We start from the raw sequence: 15,890 nt of genomic DNA on the forward strand, positions 1-15,890 counted from the left end.
ATTTGGAGGTCCTCAGGAATGTGTTGGAATGATAGGGGGGCTGCCCTTTTACCTTTTGTGACTGCCTCCTTGGCTACTGTTGTTTGGGGGGAAGGCCTGAAGGGAGGCATGATTTGGTAGGTCTCAGGCCTTGTGGATTTCATTAAGAACTCCCCCCGCTTTTCCCCACCCAGCTCCCCCATAATCCAGGCACTGCTCCAGAGTGGGCTCATGGCTGAACTAAAGAGGAATAGCAGAACTGAACTGAACCTGCACGCCCCAGGAATGACCTTGGCCCATCCCCGCTGCCCTGCCTGCTTCTCCCCCAACAGCGATTAGCATGATGGAGAGGTGGAACTGTGGCAGCTGCTTCAAACCCCATGGCTTGTAATCTGCCAAGTGTCATGATGTGGGAACCAGCAAGGCCAGGAGCTGTCATCCTTCAAATGGGCCAAGTTAGCCAAGAGGCCAGGAGGCCTTGCTCCCAGCTTCGGCCCCACATTAGACTCTCAGAAGTGGGCAGTCAAGCCCAGGTGTTCTGGTTCCCAGGCTGGCTTCTGAAAAAGGTTCATTGCCCCTCCCACACAGGACTCCCGTTTATTCCCTTTTAATTCGTTTATTCCAGCCCATATGTCGATCTTTGAACCAGTGATTATAAAGTGGATAAGCCGCTTTGGGGCAGAGTCAGATGTGAGCTGTCAAAATGGCTTTTCTGACCTCTGCAGCTGTGCCGGCAGGCGCCGGCGCCAATGGTTATGCCGCAAGGAAGTCACCACACAGAGCCTGAGAGGGAATGCTGTACAAGGAAGCCTTTATTGTATATTATGGTGGGGACGGCGGGGGGGGGGGGAATATGTAGGGTGGGATTCCTGGGGTAGGTTTGACAAGCACTGACAGTTGCTGAGGGGACAGATTTGATGGGTGAAAAAAGGGTTGCCTGGCGGTACAACGTGGGATATTTGCCCTCCCGTTAGGGAGACCATGTAAGAGACCCCCGCTCCCCATGCCCACCTACCCCTTGCCCTACTCAGTGTCTTTTGTAAACTGAGGCTTGACCTCACCTCCCAGTTCTGACTGGGGTTTCATGTTGACTTCCATACATGTTTTTATTTTAAAGCGCCGTATGTATATTTGGTTGCTGAAAGCAGAGAGGGGTGGGTAAGTCCATCAGCGTGACATCATCTTCACAAATTCTGCAAGGCAAACATCGCAAAACACATCAGCGTGGTTGGAGTAGGACTGGGGAGCAGTGGTGCTGTCAGGGTAGGACTTTGGGGTTGAAGACCAGCCCCCCCCCCCCCCCCCGTCATCTGAATGAGCAGGAGGGACCCTAAACTCAGAAGGGCAGGCTGAACAGGGCTGGGAGGGGCTGTAGCTCAGAAGGAGAGCACATACTTTGCATGCATAGGGGACCAGGTTCAAGAAAAATTGCTGCCTGAAACCCTGGAGAGCCACTGCCAGTCAGTGTCGACAATACTGGACTAGATGGACCAAGGCCTCACTCTGTATAAGGCAGCTTCCTATGTGCCAAATGTATTTTGCAAATACCTGTGATGTAACCCTCTCTCAGGTCCGTTTGCCTCCACTTTGGGACAGCTGTCTTCACTGTCCCACAAACTTCAGCCTTTAAATTCACCCGGTAAAAGAGACACCCAATATGTCTAATCAGTTCCTCTTCCCTAACTAGGAGAAGTACCTAAGAAATAGGAACACTATTGGTAGTGCAGAAAGATGAGCAAGCCATGGGATTTTATAATTTAAAAACAAACAAAAGTGTATTTACTACAAGAGATGTTATATCTTATCAGTCTCTCAGTTCTCGGTCCTTCCCTGCCTACTCTACCCCTTCTAATTCTTTCTTTCTTACAACTCTACTATCTAGACGTAGCTTAATCAAACCTTAAGGCCCTATCGAAATGTCTGCTCCCGCTTTTTATAACATCAGCTTCTTCACATAGGCACACAAGCCCCTCCCACCTTTCACTCACTCATTACCGAACAGTTAAGCCTAACTTACCTGGATTCGATTTAACACAGCAAAGACATATAAACATTAATATAAACTCCACGGCAAGCATTGTGACTTTGTCACAGTACCATCTAAAGTGGCGGAGGGGCAGGATTAAAGCCATTAGTGAAGTAATAACCTCACCACTGCTAGGGAGAGTGGGTTTCAAATCTCCACACAGCCATGAAACTTGCTGAGTGGTCTGGGACAGTTGCTATGTCTTACCCTAACCTATCCCCCAGGGTCATTGTGAGGACAAAAGGGGAGAGAATTGGCTTTAAGGTCTGTTCCTGAGGCCTTCAGGATTAGAAATTTACTTTAAAGAAAAAAGGTAGCTTCTCTTGCTGCCGAATAATGTGCCATGCCAAATGCCATGCCTGTGTGATACAGTTATGGTGGAAATGCCACGTACATACAGGCTGTGATTGTGAATTTCCTAGGCAAGAAATGTACTATATCAGAGCCGTGGATGGCGATGGTGACACATCAGTTAGGACATTTTGCAAGGTGAGACGCAAAGACAACACTTCCTGCTACCAGAAACTAGAGTCCAGCCTTCCCCAAGCAGGTTGCCTCCAGATGTGTTGGACTACAACTCCCATGATCCCATCTGGTATAGTGCTGGCTGGGTGATGGGAGATATCGTCTAATATGACTAGAGGGTGACCACTTGGGGAAGGCTGGACGAGGCTATTGACAGAACTGTTAGATTATGCTCTTAGAGTACATTCAGATGGTCCCAGAATCTGAGTTGGATTCTGAAATCACCTAAGGTTAAAGCCAAGTGTGGGCAACTTCTAGGGGTTGGGAGGGCCGCAATGCCCCTACCAGAGTCCACACCCCTGCTCTGTTGCTGCCACATTTGCCTCCAAATTTCAGCAACAAACTGACTTTTTCCTTTAAAATAGGGAGCTCTTTCGAAGCTTCCCCTGCCCTCACTGCCACAGTGCCACCAAATTTTGGTGGTGTGACAGCAGTGGAGAGTAGAGGGGCAGAAAAAGGCCATGGGGCTGCATACAGGCCATAGGCCATAAGTTGCCCACCGACCCACCCCGCCTTAGTCCCTGTTTACACATTGCTTGGGGGTGTGTGGTTGCTCCTGCCTACATCTACATCATTTCCCCCCATGGTTATGAATCACACTGATACACCTGCCCACACAATGGATTAGGCACCACTGGTACATAATCGCATTATCCACCGTAATGCCATGGGCAGATTATGTACACAGTACCCAAAGTGATGTGGAACCATCCGGAGAGGCAGCGATGACTGATCTGCTTCAGCTAACGTATCGACAGGCCCTTGCTGGGCAGATGCGGCCTCCCTCCTGCAGCTTGTGTCACTTGCTGACCTAGTGCCATCGTACATGTGAAATAAAAGAGGCTTGCTTCTGCCCATGTTTGGGGAGGCCTAGTTCGGCACCAGGCCCTGCTTCTTTCTCCACTGGAATCCAGCAAAACAAAACTGGGACGCCACTGCCGAATTCTGGTTTCAGCAGGGAAATGATACGTGACCTAGTCTTCCAAAAACACAGGGCATGATGACAGAGTGCAAGGATGCACCACAAAGTCTTTGGGGGTTGCATCCAGGATCTGCCTTCTGTGGGCAGGAGGGCTCTTCTCACAGGAGGTGCCCCCACCCAGTTTTCAGGGTCTCCCTCCCTCCTTAACTGCAGCTCATCCCATTTAACAAAATCTCTGGGCCAAGCGTCCTCTTTTATAGAGGGCAGTCCTCTGTTTGAAGGGCTGCCAGCAGACCATCCTCTATTTGAAGGATTGTCCAGTCCAAGTCTGCTTTGAAGATAAAGAACCCGTACTTGTACAGCAAATGGAACAGGCAGGCACACAGGTCACTTGGTCACAGTCTTCCCCGCTATGGTGAGATGGACCATATTTCATTTAAAATTATTTCTAGATCTACAACTATACATATAAATTAGCATAAGCACATTTTATGCAAATCACCATCCTCTGTTGTCCTCTTTTATGGTGATGCATTTCCTCTTTTTTTTGTGATTCATGAGTGCCACCCCACCCCACAGCTGGGGGGGCTGCCATGAGGAAAAGGGGGCAGGGAAGTCTTCTGCAAGCCCAGCTGCATGAACCTAAATCTGGGTCCAGCCCTTTTATCTCTGCATCATGGCTTACTTTTGGAATTCTGCCTCAATGTTGCCCATCAACATAGCACCTGGACAGCAGATGGGGCAGGCACACAGATCAACTAATTTGTCTTCTCCACTATGGTGAGATATACTGTGTTTCCATTTAAATTATAGTTATTCATTCTAACTATTTGCACCTCCACATATAAATGTATGTATGCAAATGTCATGCACATTGGCATCCTCTATTTCCTATTATTTGGTGATGCATAAGTGGCCACCCTAACCTGTTGCTCTTTAGGGACAAACACCTCCTTGGCTTTTAAACAGTGGAGGCTGGTGGCTCTGATGTCAGTGGGGTGGGGAATCGGCTCTGGTTTCAGTCAGAACTGCTTTGAACCTTGGATAGCTCCTTTAGGGTTCTGAATGTTTTGGACTGCAACCGGAGAGGATTCTCTGCCCCACTGACATTGGAGCCACCAGCCTCCAATGCTTTTAAATCAGGGGTGGATAAGCTCGTGCAGACTAAATCAATACAGCATACAGCCAGTGGAGTATGTATGGCCTATATAACAGTGTGGGAGAAGAGGGAGAAAGTAGTGATCCTTTTTATCAGAATTGGGGTGTCACAAGTATGTCCCTCTTTTCATTGTGAAAGTGTGGAACATATTCAGCTCTTCAAAGTTAAAGGAAAATCTAAAGATTAAAGCAGAGATGTAAAGTATGTGGACCCCAGATGATCCTGCAAGTCCTGTTGGGCGGCCCCAGAAAAAAAAAAACGGAAAAAAAGGAAACTGCTCTAGGATGGGTTCTGTGGTTCCTGCCATATAAGCCTCATTCCTAGAGTATCCCTGGAGCATCTTAGGAAGCTGTGCTTGAAGGCTCCCGCCCTGCATCTTGGGGTGCCAGAGGAACAGGGATTCTATGGCAGCAACCATAGAGCCTGTTCCTAAAGCGTTTTTTCCTGAAAATGTTCCAGGTAATAAAGCATGGGATGTCAGGATCCTTCAGCAAGGGAGTGGATTAGAGGAGCAAGAAGGGCTAGACAGCTTGAGAACTGAGGTTTCTGGGAGGAATGCTGTTCTTACCTGACCCAAGCAGGTGCCAGGCCTCTGAAATGCTCTTAGGCAGCAGATGGACTTGAGTGAGTGAATGAATGGTGTGTGTGTATGTGTGTGTGTGTGTGAATGAGCTGTATATTGCACGTGGGTTGTATGTGAATGTACATGCGTGTATGGGCATGCTCATGTGCCATCCCAACAGATACCTAATGCAGCCCTTGGGGATAAAAAGGTTGCACACCCCTGGTTTAAAGGCAAACATTTACTCACATATTTTTAGGGCTGGACAATTTCAGTTTCTCCCAGGTTCTAATTTTTCCCATCTTAAGTTTGTTCCATTTGGTTTCCATATCAGTTTGCGTCTTTTGTTTTTTATGACTACACAAAAAGGCATATAGGTTTTTTGTGCGCATTTCCCCTAATATGTACATTTTTGTATACATCTCTTGCCAGCAATTTTCCTTAATAGAATGTTCTTTCGTATGTTTTTCCCCCACGAATAAATGCATTCTTGTGCTCATTTTCCCTTTGTATGCATTCTTTATTTGGAAAACTGGATTGTAAAATTCTGAAAAGTGCAAATACCAGACACTAACTGCATTCCAGTTTGCGCATTGATTTGGGAAGTGTGAAATCAATAAATTCTTACTGAAATGCAAACCAAACAAAATTATCTCCCATCCCTACAATATTATCTTACCCTTTAAAACCTCAACAATCTCTTGTAGGTGGAGGAAAAAATTATTCTAGCCCTAAGCCACACTCTCTATGTAACTAGAGCAATCTAATAACTCTCTAACCCTATTATCCAAACCCATTTAAGCCTATATCTTTTTGCATTGTGCTCCCAAATCCCATCTCCCTAGACCTTTAATGCTTTAACCCCTCACCCTATATCCCCCTAAGCCTATAATCTCTAGCCATCAATCCCATATTCCCCAATCACATCTCACCTTCAAAATCCACGGTCCCGTCTCCGTTGATGTCGGCTTCCTTCACCACATTGGCAATCTCCTGGGGGGTCAGGCGCTCACCCATCAGCCGTTGCATGGCCTGATACAACTCATCCAAAGTGATCTCACCATCCCCATTTGTGTCAAACTGGAACAAAGGGCCAGGGTAGTTAGGAAGAGTGCCCAGGGTCCTTATTCTTAGCAAGAGCAAGGGGGTGCGTTAGAGGAGAAGTAAGACCCACATCAGCCGTGGGCAGGGGCTGGGCAGTGGTCAGGACCAGTGGAGGGGCGCGCCAATGCGCTCTTCCCTACTAAAGCACACGGAGGGGCTGTGGTCACCTCCCAGCAGAAGGGCACTTCGGTGCGGAAGGTCTACCAGCAAAAGGAATCTGTGGTGCAATTTATAAGAACACAGATTTCATAAATATATGAAATTAGAGGTGCTGCTTAGAAATAGCAGCCCAGAAGACCCTTCCCCTAATTTAAGATGTTTTGAGGCTAGCTATGCTTATACAGGTGTTGTCTGTTAAATCTTAACTGCAGATTTCAAGCTACATCCAGGTACTGGTCATGTAACAGACGTATTTACCCTGGTTCTATAAAGCTCCCCTGGCAAGGAACTTAATACAGGCCTGCAGCAGGGTTTCTCCCAGGGCAAGGAAAGATTGGGGAGCTGGAGGCTGGATTGCCTTTCAGGAGACAGTGCACAGTTAATTCACTGCAGCGCTAATTACACAGCACAGTGGTACAGGAAAGTGCACTGTACATTCTCATGGGCATGGTCTCCTTTTGTTTTTGTTTTGGCACCTCTAAGGGTAAAGTCAGACTAGGAGGGCCCCACTGAGAGTCTGTGCCTCAGAAAAAGCTAGAGTCACTTCTCACTAGAAGCCAGGATTCAGAAGGTCCTTAGAACAGTAAGGAATATAAAATAATGACAAGTTAGCAGATATGAGATCCTGAAGTTCTAGCTATTGTGGGATGAAACAGAGGTGTGTGTTGTGCTGGAAGTGAGTATGTGGCACTGTATGGCCAGATTCCTGGTTTTCTTAGGTGAATTCCATGCTAGGGATTATGAAGAAGGGGGTCTAAAATAAAACTGCCACTACTGTAATGCCTTTATATAGTTCTATGCTGCGTCCACATTTGGAATCTCAAGAAGATGAAAAAGGTGCAGAAAATGGCAACTAAAGTGATCAGAGTGGACTGCAGCACCTTCCCTATGAGTAAAAGCTAAAGTGGGGTTTTTTAGTGTTAAAAAAAGTGTGACTAAGGGGAATATGATTGGGGTTTATACACTTATGCATTGGGTGAACAAAGTGGAGGCAGAGACATTATTCTCCCTTTCTCTTAATACTCAAAACTGGGGCTGTTCAGTGCATCTGGCAGGAGATTGAATGATAAAAGAAAAGACTTCTTCAGACAACAGGTACTTCACATCTGGAGTTCACTGCTCCATGTTTATGGGCATTGGCTTAGATGACTCTCAAAGAGGACTAGACCACTGTTCCCCAACCTGGTACCCTCCAGATGTGTTGGACTACATGGCCAACGGCCATTTTGCCTGAGGAGTTGTAGTTCAACATATTTGGAGAGCACTAAGTTGGGGAAGGCTGGACTGGACAAATTCATGAGGGATAGGCCTACCAAGGGCTATTAGTAGGGAGAGGGCCTTCTCAGGGGTAGCCCCCACTGATCAAATGATCTCCCCAGTGAGGCCCACCTGGAGCCAACATTGTGATCTTTTCAATGCCAGGTTAAGACCTTCCTCTATTCTCAGGTATTTGGCAGCATATGGTAAGGTTTTTAATTCTGGTTCTGGATTTCTTATTGTTGATTGTTAAAATTGTGTGTGTGTGTGTGTGTGCTGACTGTTTACGTGCAAACATTTTTATATTATGCACAATATTGTATTTTTAAGGTTTGTAATATTTGTAAACCGCCCAGAGAGCTTTGACTATTGGGCAGTATAGAAATGTAATAAATGAATGAGTCATGATCACTATATGGGACGCCCATTTTCAAGGGTGGTATGCCACTGAATACGAGAGGCAGCAGTATGGTATGAAGCATAGAATAGAAGAATAGCTATGAAGAGAACAGAAGAATAGGTATTCTTCTGTAGAACAGAAGAATAGGTATGAAGCCTATTGCCTTCATACTCTGCTTCCAGCCTCTGGTGAGCCACTGTAGTAAACAGGATGTTGGACTAAATGAACCTTTGGCCTGATCCAATCAGGTTCTTCTTAAGTGTAGATAGATCAAGCAGAGTTGGAAGAGAAGGCCTGGGCAGCATGAGGTAGGCCCAGCCTCAGCACCAGAGCTGCTGCTGGGGCCCCAGCTGGGCACACCAGCACCGACACCTGCCCCAGCCCTTGGTGCTATGTGGCTGCCTCTGCGAGCCTCTATTTTAATTTCCCAGAATGCCCTCCAGTGAAACTATGTGGTGCACTCCAGAACAGTGTGGGAAATCAAAATGGGAGCTCCCTGCCACCCTCCCAGCAGTGCTGCTGCTTCCACCACTGTCGGGCAAGCCTGAAGGGGGGCAAACTTTTGACATAAGAGGGGGCCCACCAGAAGGCGCTTTCCACAGGGCCTCCTTAAACCTGGAGCCGGCTCTGCCATGGGGTCGCTAACTCCTGTCCTCAGCTGTGTCTTCTGGTTGGAGAGATGGGGGAATGAGAACAGCTGGGTTTTCTGGTGGGTGGGGAAGGGGAAATAAAGAGCAAAAACAAGGTTGGGAGATAGGCCCCCAAGGTCCCCTCCCATTTTACCTCCTTGAAGGCATCCCTCATTTCCTGAAGTCCGATCATGCCCGCCGTCTCTGCCAGCAGCTTTGGCGTCATCAGCTCCACAAAGTCCTCGAAATCCACACACCCCCCGACTGCAGTTAGGGGAGTGAGGTTAATTGCTTGGAGTATTTATTTATTGATTTTTTTAAAAAGTCTCATAGAATAAATATCTCTAGGAGTTTTACAATTTAAAATATCATCATCCAAATAAAATTGCAATAAAACCAACAACATAAAACTAATGAATGGGCCAACATGGCATAAAATACAATGTCAGCCTGGAAGAATAGGAAAGTCTTAGGGCTCCCTCACACTAAATGCCCTTTGTTCCATTTTTAAATAGCAGATAATGAGCTATCAAATTACCCTGTTGTGTTCTGCTTCAGTTCCCTCCATGAAAAGAGTTAAAGCAGCAAGGAGTGAGATCAATGAAAGATAATGGAAGACTCCGATATGGGGAGAAGGAGGGGGAAGGGGGTAGGGGAAAGGAAGCATGTGAAAAAGGGAGTCGTTGTGATCCTGCATTCAAAAAGGAAGCAGAAAGCCCAATTTTAAATGCAGGATTTTAGGCTGGTGTAGAGATGCCCTTGGTCTGATGCTGAAAGGTAGCAGTGTGGGCACCAGGCACGCTTACCTACGGAGAACTTTCCAGAGCTTAGAGTAGGATTAAAAAAAAACACTTTCCAGCAAGATTGCCCAGATATATTGACTTCCCCATCGGGTTCCTGGATCCCTGCTTAGCACCTACATTTTCACCTTGAGGAGGAAAGGGGGTGGGGTGGGGTGCAGCATGTCAAGATCCCAGTCACCGCCATCTCCAAAGTGATTTGTTGACCAGGTCCCCGGGTATCATCTGCAGGCCCCTTGCTGAAGCTACACAGGTCTGGGTCTGATCAGGAGATCGCCTGGGACCCCTCTCCCTCCCCTAGTTGATGCTGCCTTGAGCCCAATGGAACAAAGGAGGGAAGTGTATATAATACATGCATTTAATTTTTTTTTAAATTGTTGTACATTTTAATCCCTCCCTTCCTTCCTCCAAGGAGCTCAGAAGAAGCATACATGCCCCCCTTTTATCCTCACAACACCCGTGAGGTAGATTAGGTTGAGGGGCAAACTAGTCATGGCATTAAATGCATCTTTGCATTTAACACACACTTTTTCTAATGCAGAGCAGCCTGGGGTCGGGTCAGGGTGGGGGGTGGGAACTGATAATTATCAAGATCACAGAAAATGGGGAGGGGGAATTTAGCCTTTCCCTCTCCTACACTGTGGCCCTAAGAAAAATCACTCTTCTTTAGCTGCTGTTTACATTTTGAGAGGAAAGCTCACATTAGTGCCAGGGGGGAGCTTTCCTCCCAAATGCAAAGAGCAGTTTTGGAGGAGAGATTTTTGACAGGATCGCAGTAAGGGAGGAAAGTGTTAACTTCCTTCCACCCCCACCCCCTTGCTGCAATCCCAGTAATTATCTGCACACACAAAACGTGGCTGCTTTTTGCATTTTAATAAAACATGCACATTAAAAGCAAGGACAGATTCAATATCTCATCTAGTTTGTTCTTGAGAGATAGTGGCTGGTGTAAGGTCACCCGCTATGTAAAACCACGGCACAACAGTGGCAACTCCCTTACAGGTACCTGCCACTCTCCTTTATACCTCTGCTTTGCCTCTAAGATGGCAAACAAGACAGGGGCAGATTTATTTATTATTTTATTTGTTACATTTATATCCTGCCTATCCTCCGAGGAGCTCAAGGTGGCTTACATGATCCTCCTCCTCCCTCTTTTTATCTTCACAACAACCTTGTGAGGTAGCTTAGGCTGAGAGTCAGCGACCATCCCAAAGTCACCCAGCGAGCTTCAGGGCCAAGTTGGGACTAGAACCCAGGTCTCCCAAATTGCAGCCCAACACTGTAACCACTAATGCCACACTGGCACCAGAAGTTGCCAGCAGCTGCCCTTTATGCTAGATCCACCTCTACTGAGAACCAGGGAACCAAAACAGAAGTCTTGCCCCACCATGGTTTATCTAGGTGGGACACTTGTGGCTCTCCAGATGTTGTTGGATTACAACTCTCATACTCCCTGACTATGGGCCATGCCGGCTGGGTCTGAGGCTCCCCATCCCTGAGCTAGGTACTCCCTCATCCCACCCCCAGTCCCCAGACCCCAGCCGGGCACTTACGATTCATGTTGATCTGCTGCGACAGCTGTATGAGCTCCATCTCTGTCGGCATGTACCCCATCGTCCTCATGAGGTTGCCCAAATCTTTGCAGCTGATGTAACCATCTTTGTCCTTGTCAAATTCCTCAAAGGCCTCGCGGAGCTCTGGTTTTGCAAAGTAACAATAATATACTATAATTAGAATGCTTTGCAGGATACTGCAAATCTTTATTTGTTTCTATCTCATTGTTTTAATCCTCTACGTCAGTGGTTTTAATGATCCTACCTCAGAGGAAATTTCCTACGTCCACTGGCCTATTGAGGAGCACTTGGACATCCTCTAGTGAACCTCTGTGCAACACAGAGGATTTCCTGGTATGTCTGAAGGCAGCTTCACCCAATCTGGTGTCCTCCAGATGTGCTGGACTTCAATTCCTATCACCCCAGCCAGTTTTGCTGGGAGTTGTAGTCCAAAACATCTGGAGTACACCAGATCTTGCGGAAGGCTTTTTTAAGGGCTCACCATCACTCCTTGTGAACGGAGTGTGCAAGCCATTGTCCCCTGCAGCTGCACGTTGCAGGGGAATATTGGTAGGGGTGGGAAAAACTGTCTCTATGGGAAGCTGGTCCGTTACTGAACTTTCTATCAAGGAACCCCTCATGGGCTTCTGAAGAACCTCAGAATTTCCCAGAATAACAGTATGAAAAACCACCACTCGAAATCACAAACACACACCGGTCCATATGTACCTTCAATTTCATCCGTGCCCAGTTCCCGCTCCTGTAGAAGAGATGTAACAACATTCATTGCAATGCCTGCATGTAAGACAGACACTCAGAAGTCCCCTGGCCCACAACCGCAACCCACAGGAAACCACTTCTTTTCCCAGAGCTGGAGAAATCAAGAACCCAGAAGTTGTAATTCCTAATCCTCCCTCCAGCCAACACAGTACACTGACTCTGAAACAAAGCCTTCTGTTCCCCATGGCCAGTCAAAATCATTGCATTGAACTGTCAGCACACAGCGATGCTCTAGTTGTTGGCAGCTCAATATATAGAGGCACAGAGAAGGGCAAACGGGATTCAGCGATGAGTTGGAACTCTGCCCAGAATGGCAGAGCCAGTGAGCATAGTGAGATGGAGGAGATGGGGAGACCCTCCGTGGGCCCTGGAATTCAGTGACATGACCCAAGAGGCACAGAGCCCATGAAGGAGCAAGGTCTGGGGACAAATAGGCCGAGACCATTTCTCCACGCTGTCCAATCCACAGTCTCTCGAGACTTCCTCAAAACATCAAGCAAGTACAAGAGTGGGTAAGTCCATCAAAACAAGTACAGCTGATGAATCCTGAGGATAACAGAGATACCTGCTGCCAGCTACCTAGTCCAGGACAGTCTGGGATGGGCAATGCATGCTTTGGGGAGGGAATTGGAAGGAAGATTCGGGGAGCCAACCTTGCCTGAACAGCCCACAACAGAGACCCAAAGGGAGGGGGACCCTTCTCTTACATACTTTGCCAGCATTCAGGCCCACCTGGGTCAAATCTTAGGCTGGAGAGACAGACAACAACTGTGAGAGAGAGACGTGGTTTCCCATGGGGAACATCTACATTTCTCTTATTCCACTGTCACCTCTGGCTGAAAGATTTGGACAGGTTTGGGAAATGAGTTCTTTTCACTGCTTGCCAGAAGCAAAAGTGAGAATTGGAGCATGCAGTGTGAGCAGCGATCGCACTTTCAGACCACCTTCAACTTTCTAGAAAACAAGAGCGTGTTCTGTCCAGCCCTCTTGATTTTTTTTCTGAAGACAACCCAGTAGTTCTAGTCCCCTTCTTGCCTCTCACTCTAACCCACTAACTCCTTCCAGAGCCTGGAACCCTCAGGATGTTCTACAGCATCCTGGACAACAAAAAACTTTCCTAGAGCTGAAGCTGGAATCCTGGCTTCCTGCATCCTGCCACGGCCTGCTTTTGGTGAAGAGAAAATGGAAGCCCTGCCTCTGCTTTGGCATTCCAGATCAATTAACGTGCTGCCCTGTACAATGATTCCCTCCCCACCAGCCCCTGGACAGCTCATACCCTGTGTTTCTCAGCAATGCCCTTGCGCAGGAAGATGCAAGCTGGTCCCAGGGTGTTCTGCATGGCGCTCTGTGATGCGTGTCCTGAGCCGGTGCCCGTGTCACCTGCCACAGTGTTCCTGTTGCCTGTCCCTTTTAGTAGAAGAAGAGATGGATTTTATGCTGAGGGTGATTTATAGAAGAGGAAAGGGGATTATCTCTCCCTTCACTTCCAATCCCTTCCTCCTCCATCCAAGCCTTTTTGTTCTCTTACTGGCTGTGACATCTGCTGAATAAATCCCTCCATCCCTCCCCAGATTAACATCTGCCACATCATTAAGGCTGGCAGGCAGGACTCCTGGGTTCTCAGCATGGGTAGAGGAGGTTGAAGGGTCCAGAGGGCTGGAATGGGGATAGGAGAAGATGAGTAGGAGACGGTACCAAGTTCTGTTGTATCTGTATGTCTGGGAAGTGGGGTGGGGTGATGTTTAGTGAGTTGGAAGGGAGAGTGGTGGTGGATTTGATTGAGAGCTTTCCAATGTTCTTGCTGGTCCTGGGACATCTAGTGGCAATGAGTAGATTTCAGTGTATTTATAGCGGAGGAAATAGGGTGGCCAGTTTCACATCACCAAAAAAGATGCAGATTCCTATTATATTTGCATCTGCTTGTTTATTGGTTGGATCCAGACCCGTTGATTTCAAGGGGACTTACATTAGTCATGACCAACAGAAGCCCTATTCATTTCAATTAGTCTACTCTGCGTATGACTAAATCTGGACCCAACCATATATGTATACATGCAAGTTTAGACATAACTACTATAATTTAAATAGAAATAAATCCATCTGACCATAATGGGGAAGACTGTGACCAGGTGACTGTGTGCCTGCTCAGGCTGCTGTCTAAGCTGCTGTTGATGGGCAACTTCAAGGCCTCTGCTCTCCTTTCCTATGGTTATCTTTACTCAGGACTTGTACCGGACAGGTCTTCAAATAGAGGGCTGTCCACTGCAAAGTAGGACACGTGCATACGTTCCTGTGGCTGGCATCTGCTGTTTTGATTGTTCCACAAAGGCACCAGCAGCAGCCCTCACCATACCAACTGGTTGTTTTGTTGCTGCTGTTGCCCCTGCCTGATAAAGTAAACCATCACCAAGCCCACCTGGGGGGTTGCATTGGGCCCAGGGCTGGCTCAAGGCATTTTGCTGCCTGAGGTGAAGAACAAGATGGTGCTCCCTCCCATTCCATGTACAGAAGCTGACTGTACTGGCAGTTGAACCTTTCTTCAATACTGGCCATGGGGCAGTGTCCAGCGCCACACCTGAAGGGAGCAGGCCATGGAATACAGAGTGCTCTCCTCCAACAGCCGCCTGCCACCTGAGACAACCGCCTCACTCTGCCCAATGGTAGGGCCAGCCCTGATTGGGCCATGTCAAACCTGTGCTAGTCCTGGCCCCACAGATGTGACCAGGAAGATCTGGCCCCTGAGAACTTGGAAGCTGGCTACACCTAATCTAAACCAAAGCCACTGAGCATACCTGTCAAAATTATGGAATGGATCCAGCTCTCTGGGGATTTCCCAGATGGACACATCTCTTCTCCTGGCCTCATCCCCTTTCCCTTGCAACCACCAATAATTCGGTGGTTTCCCAGCTCCTCCCCACCCCATTCCAAAATGTTGAAATGCCTCTCCTAAGCTTTTACTAGTGGCAGGAAGAGCTTTAAGCTAAAATAGCCTGGTATTTATTTTTTTACCCTTTTGCCTTTGGCTGCACCCACCACTGGGATGCGGCCCCCAAGAGTTTCTAGTGGACTATGCTGCGGGGGGGGGGGGGTCGAGGGGGAGGAAAGCAGTGGTAGGGGACTGGATCCACATTGCCCAGGTTTTCTCTCAGGTCTTCATTTGGTCTGGTGTAGTTATCACAGGGGGTGGTGGGCAGTGCATGGAGAAAAGGCAGGATGTAGCAGCTTCGGGTGGAGCTGGGATCCTGGGACCCTGTTCTCCTTGAGAACCTTCAGCCTCTTTGCACAGCTGCCATGGTAACCAGGTGGGTTCTTCCTTTCCCCTCATTGGTTGCTAGGAGCTGGTGCGGAACCAGAGAGAAAGGGAGAGGGAGAGAGAGAGAGAGAGAGAGAGAGAGAGAGAGAGAGAGAGAGAGGCTGGTGCAGGGATGAGGGGCAGCAGGGAATATGGGACATGGGGATGGTGGGGTGGGAGGTAATTTGCATAGCTGTGTGGGAGGATTAAGGATCTGCATGATGGGGAAAAGCATTGGGAGGGAAGGGCACAAGAAACAACCACAACCAGAAGCTATTGTATCCCAGGAGAAATTATTTGACCATTTAGACCAGTATTGTCTACTCAGACTGGTAGCAGCTGTCCATAGTTTCAGGCAGAGAAAGGTCATTCCCATCACCTGCTCCCTGGTCATTTTTTAAGTGGAGATGCTGGCAGGGATTGAACCTGGGACCTTCTGCATGCAAAGCATGTGCTCTGTCTTGGAGCCACAGTCCCTCCCTCCCTGCCCCTGCAAAAAAGCAAAAACATAGCAAGCGGCCTTTTGCCAGGTCAGAATATTGGTCTATCCTAGAATTGCAGGGGTGCAGAACCTCAGGCACTGCAGTCAAATCTGACTTTCTGGGGGTCCCAATCTAACCCTCCCCCTTCCTCTGGCCCCACCCTGGCCATTGTGCAACGTTTTCCCCATTCTAAAAGGTTGGAATGCCTCTCCTAAGCATTAGTTATTGGCAATAAGAGGTTTAACCTAAAATATGCTGTGG

The 15,890-nt window shown here is 47.8% G+C and overlaps 1 protein-coding gene across 1 annotated transcript; it reads right to left on the minus strand.

Annotated features, from left to right (window-relative positions):
* Nucleotides 1-774: 774 nt before the first annotated feature.
* LOC146341961 (calcium-binding protein 5) lies at nt 775-13,269 on the minus strand. The gene is made up of 6 exons (XM_084808439.1): nt 13,132-13,269; nt 11,805-11,835; nt 11,076-11,219; nt 8,877-8,986; nt 6,106-6,253; nt 775-1,172 (listed from the first exon to the last, which is right to left on the minus strand). The coding sequence occupies exons 1-6, from the start codon at nt 13,192-13,194 to the stop codon at nt 1,147-1,149; spliced, it is 522 nt and encodes a 173-aa protein (XP_084664565.1). The 5' UTR covers nt 13,195-13,269; the 3' UTR covers nt 775-1,146.
* Between the last annotated feature and the right edge of the window lie 2,621 nt (nt 13,270-15,890).

This window comes from Heloderma suspectum, chromosome 6 (assembly GCF_057233095.1).
Source record: "Heloderma suspectum isolate Gila_16-S chromosome 6, 16-S_ref, whole genome shotgun sequence".
NCBI lineage: Eukaryota > Metazoa > Chordata > Lepidosauria > Squamata > Helodermatidae > Heloderma > Heloderma suspectum.

Coding starts and splice junctions, on each gene's coding strand:
- LOC146341961 (XM_084808439.1), bottom strand. CDS start 13,194: ATGCAGAACACCCTGGGACCAGCTTGCATCTTCCTGCGCAAGGGCATT. Junction 8,987..11,075: donor GCAGCAGATCAACATGAATC/GTAAGTGCCCGG, acceptor CCCTAACTGCAG/TCGGGGGGTGTGTGGATTTC. Junction 1,173..6,105: donor CGGGACCGTGGATTTTGAAG/GTGAGATGTGAT, acceptor TTTGCCTTGCAG/AATTTGTGAAGATGATGTCA.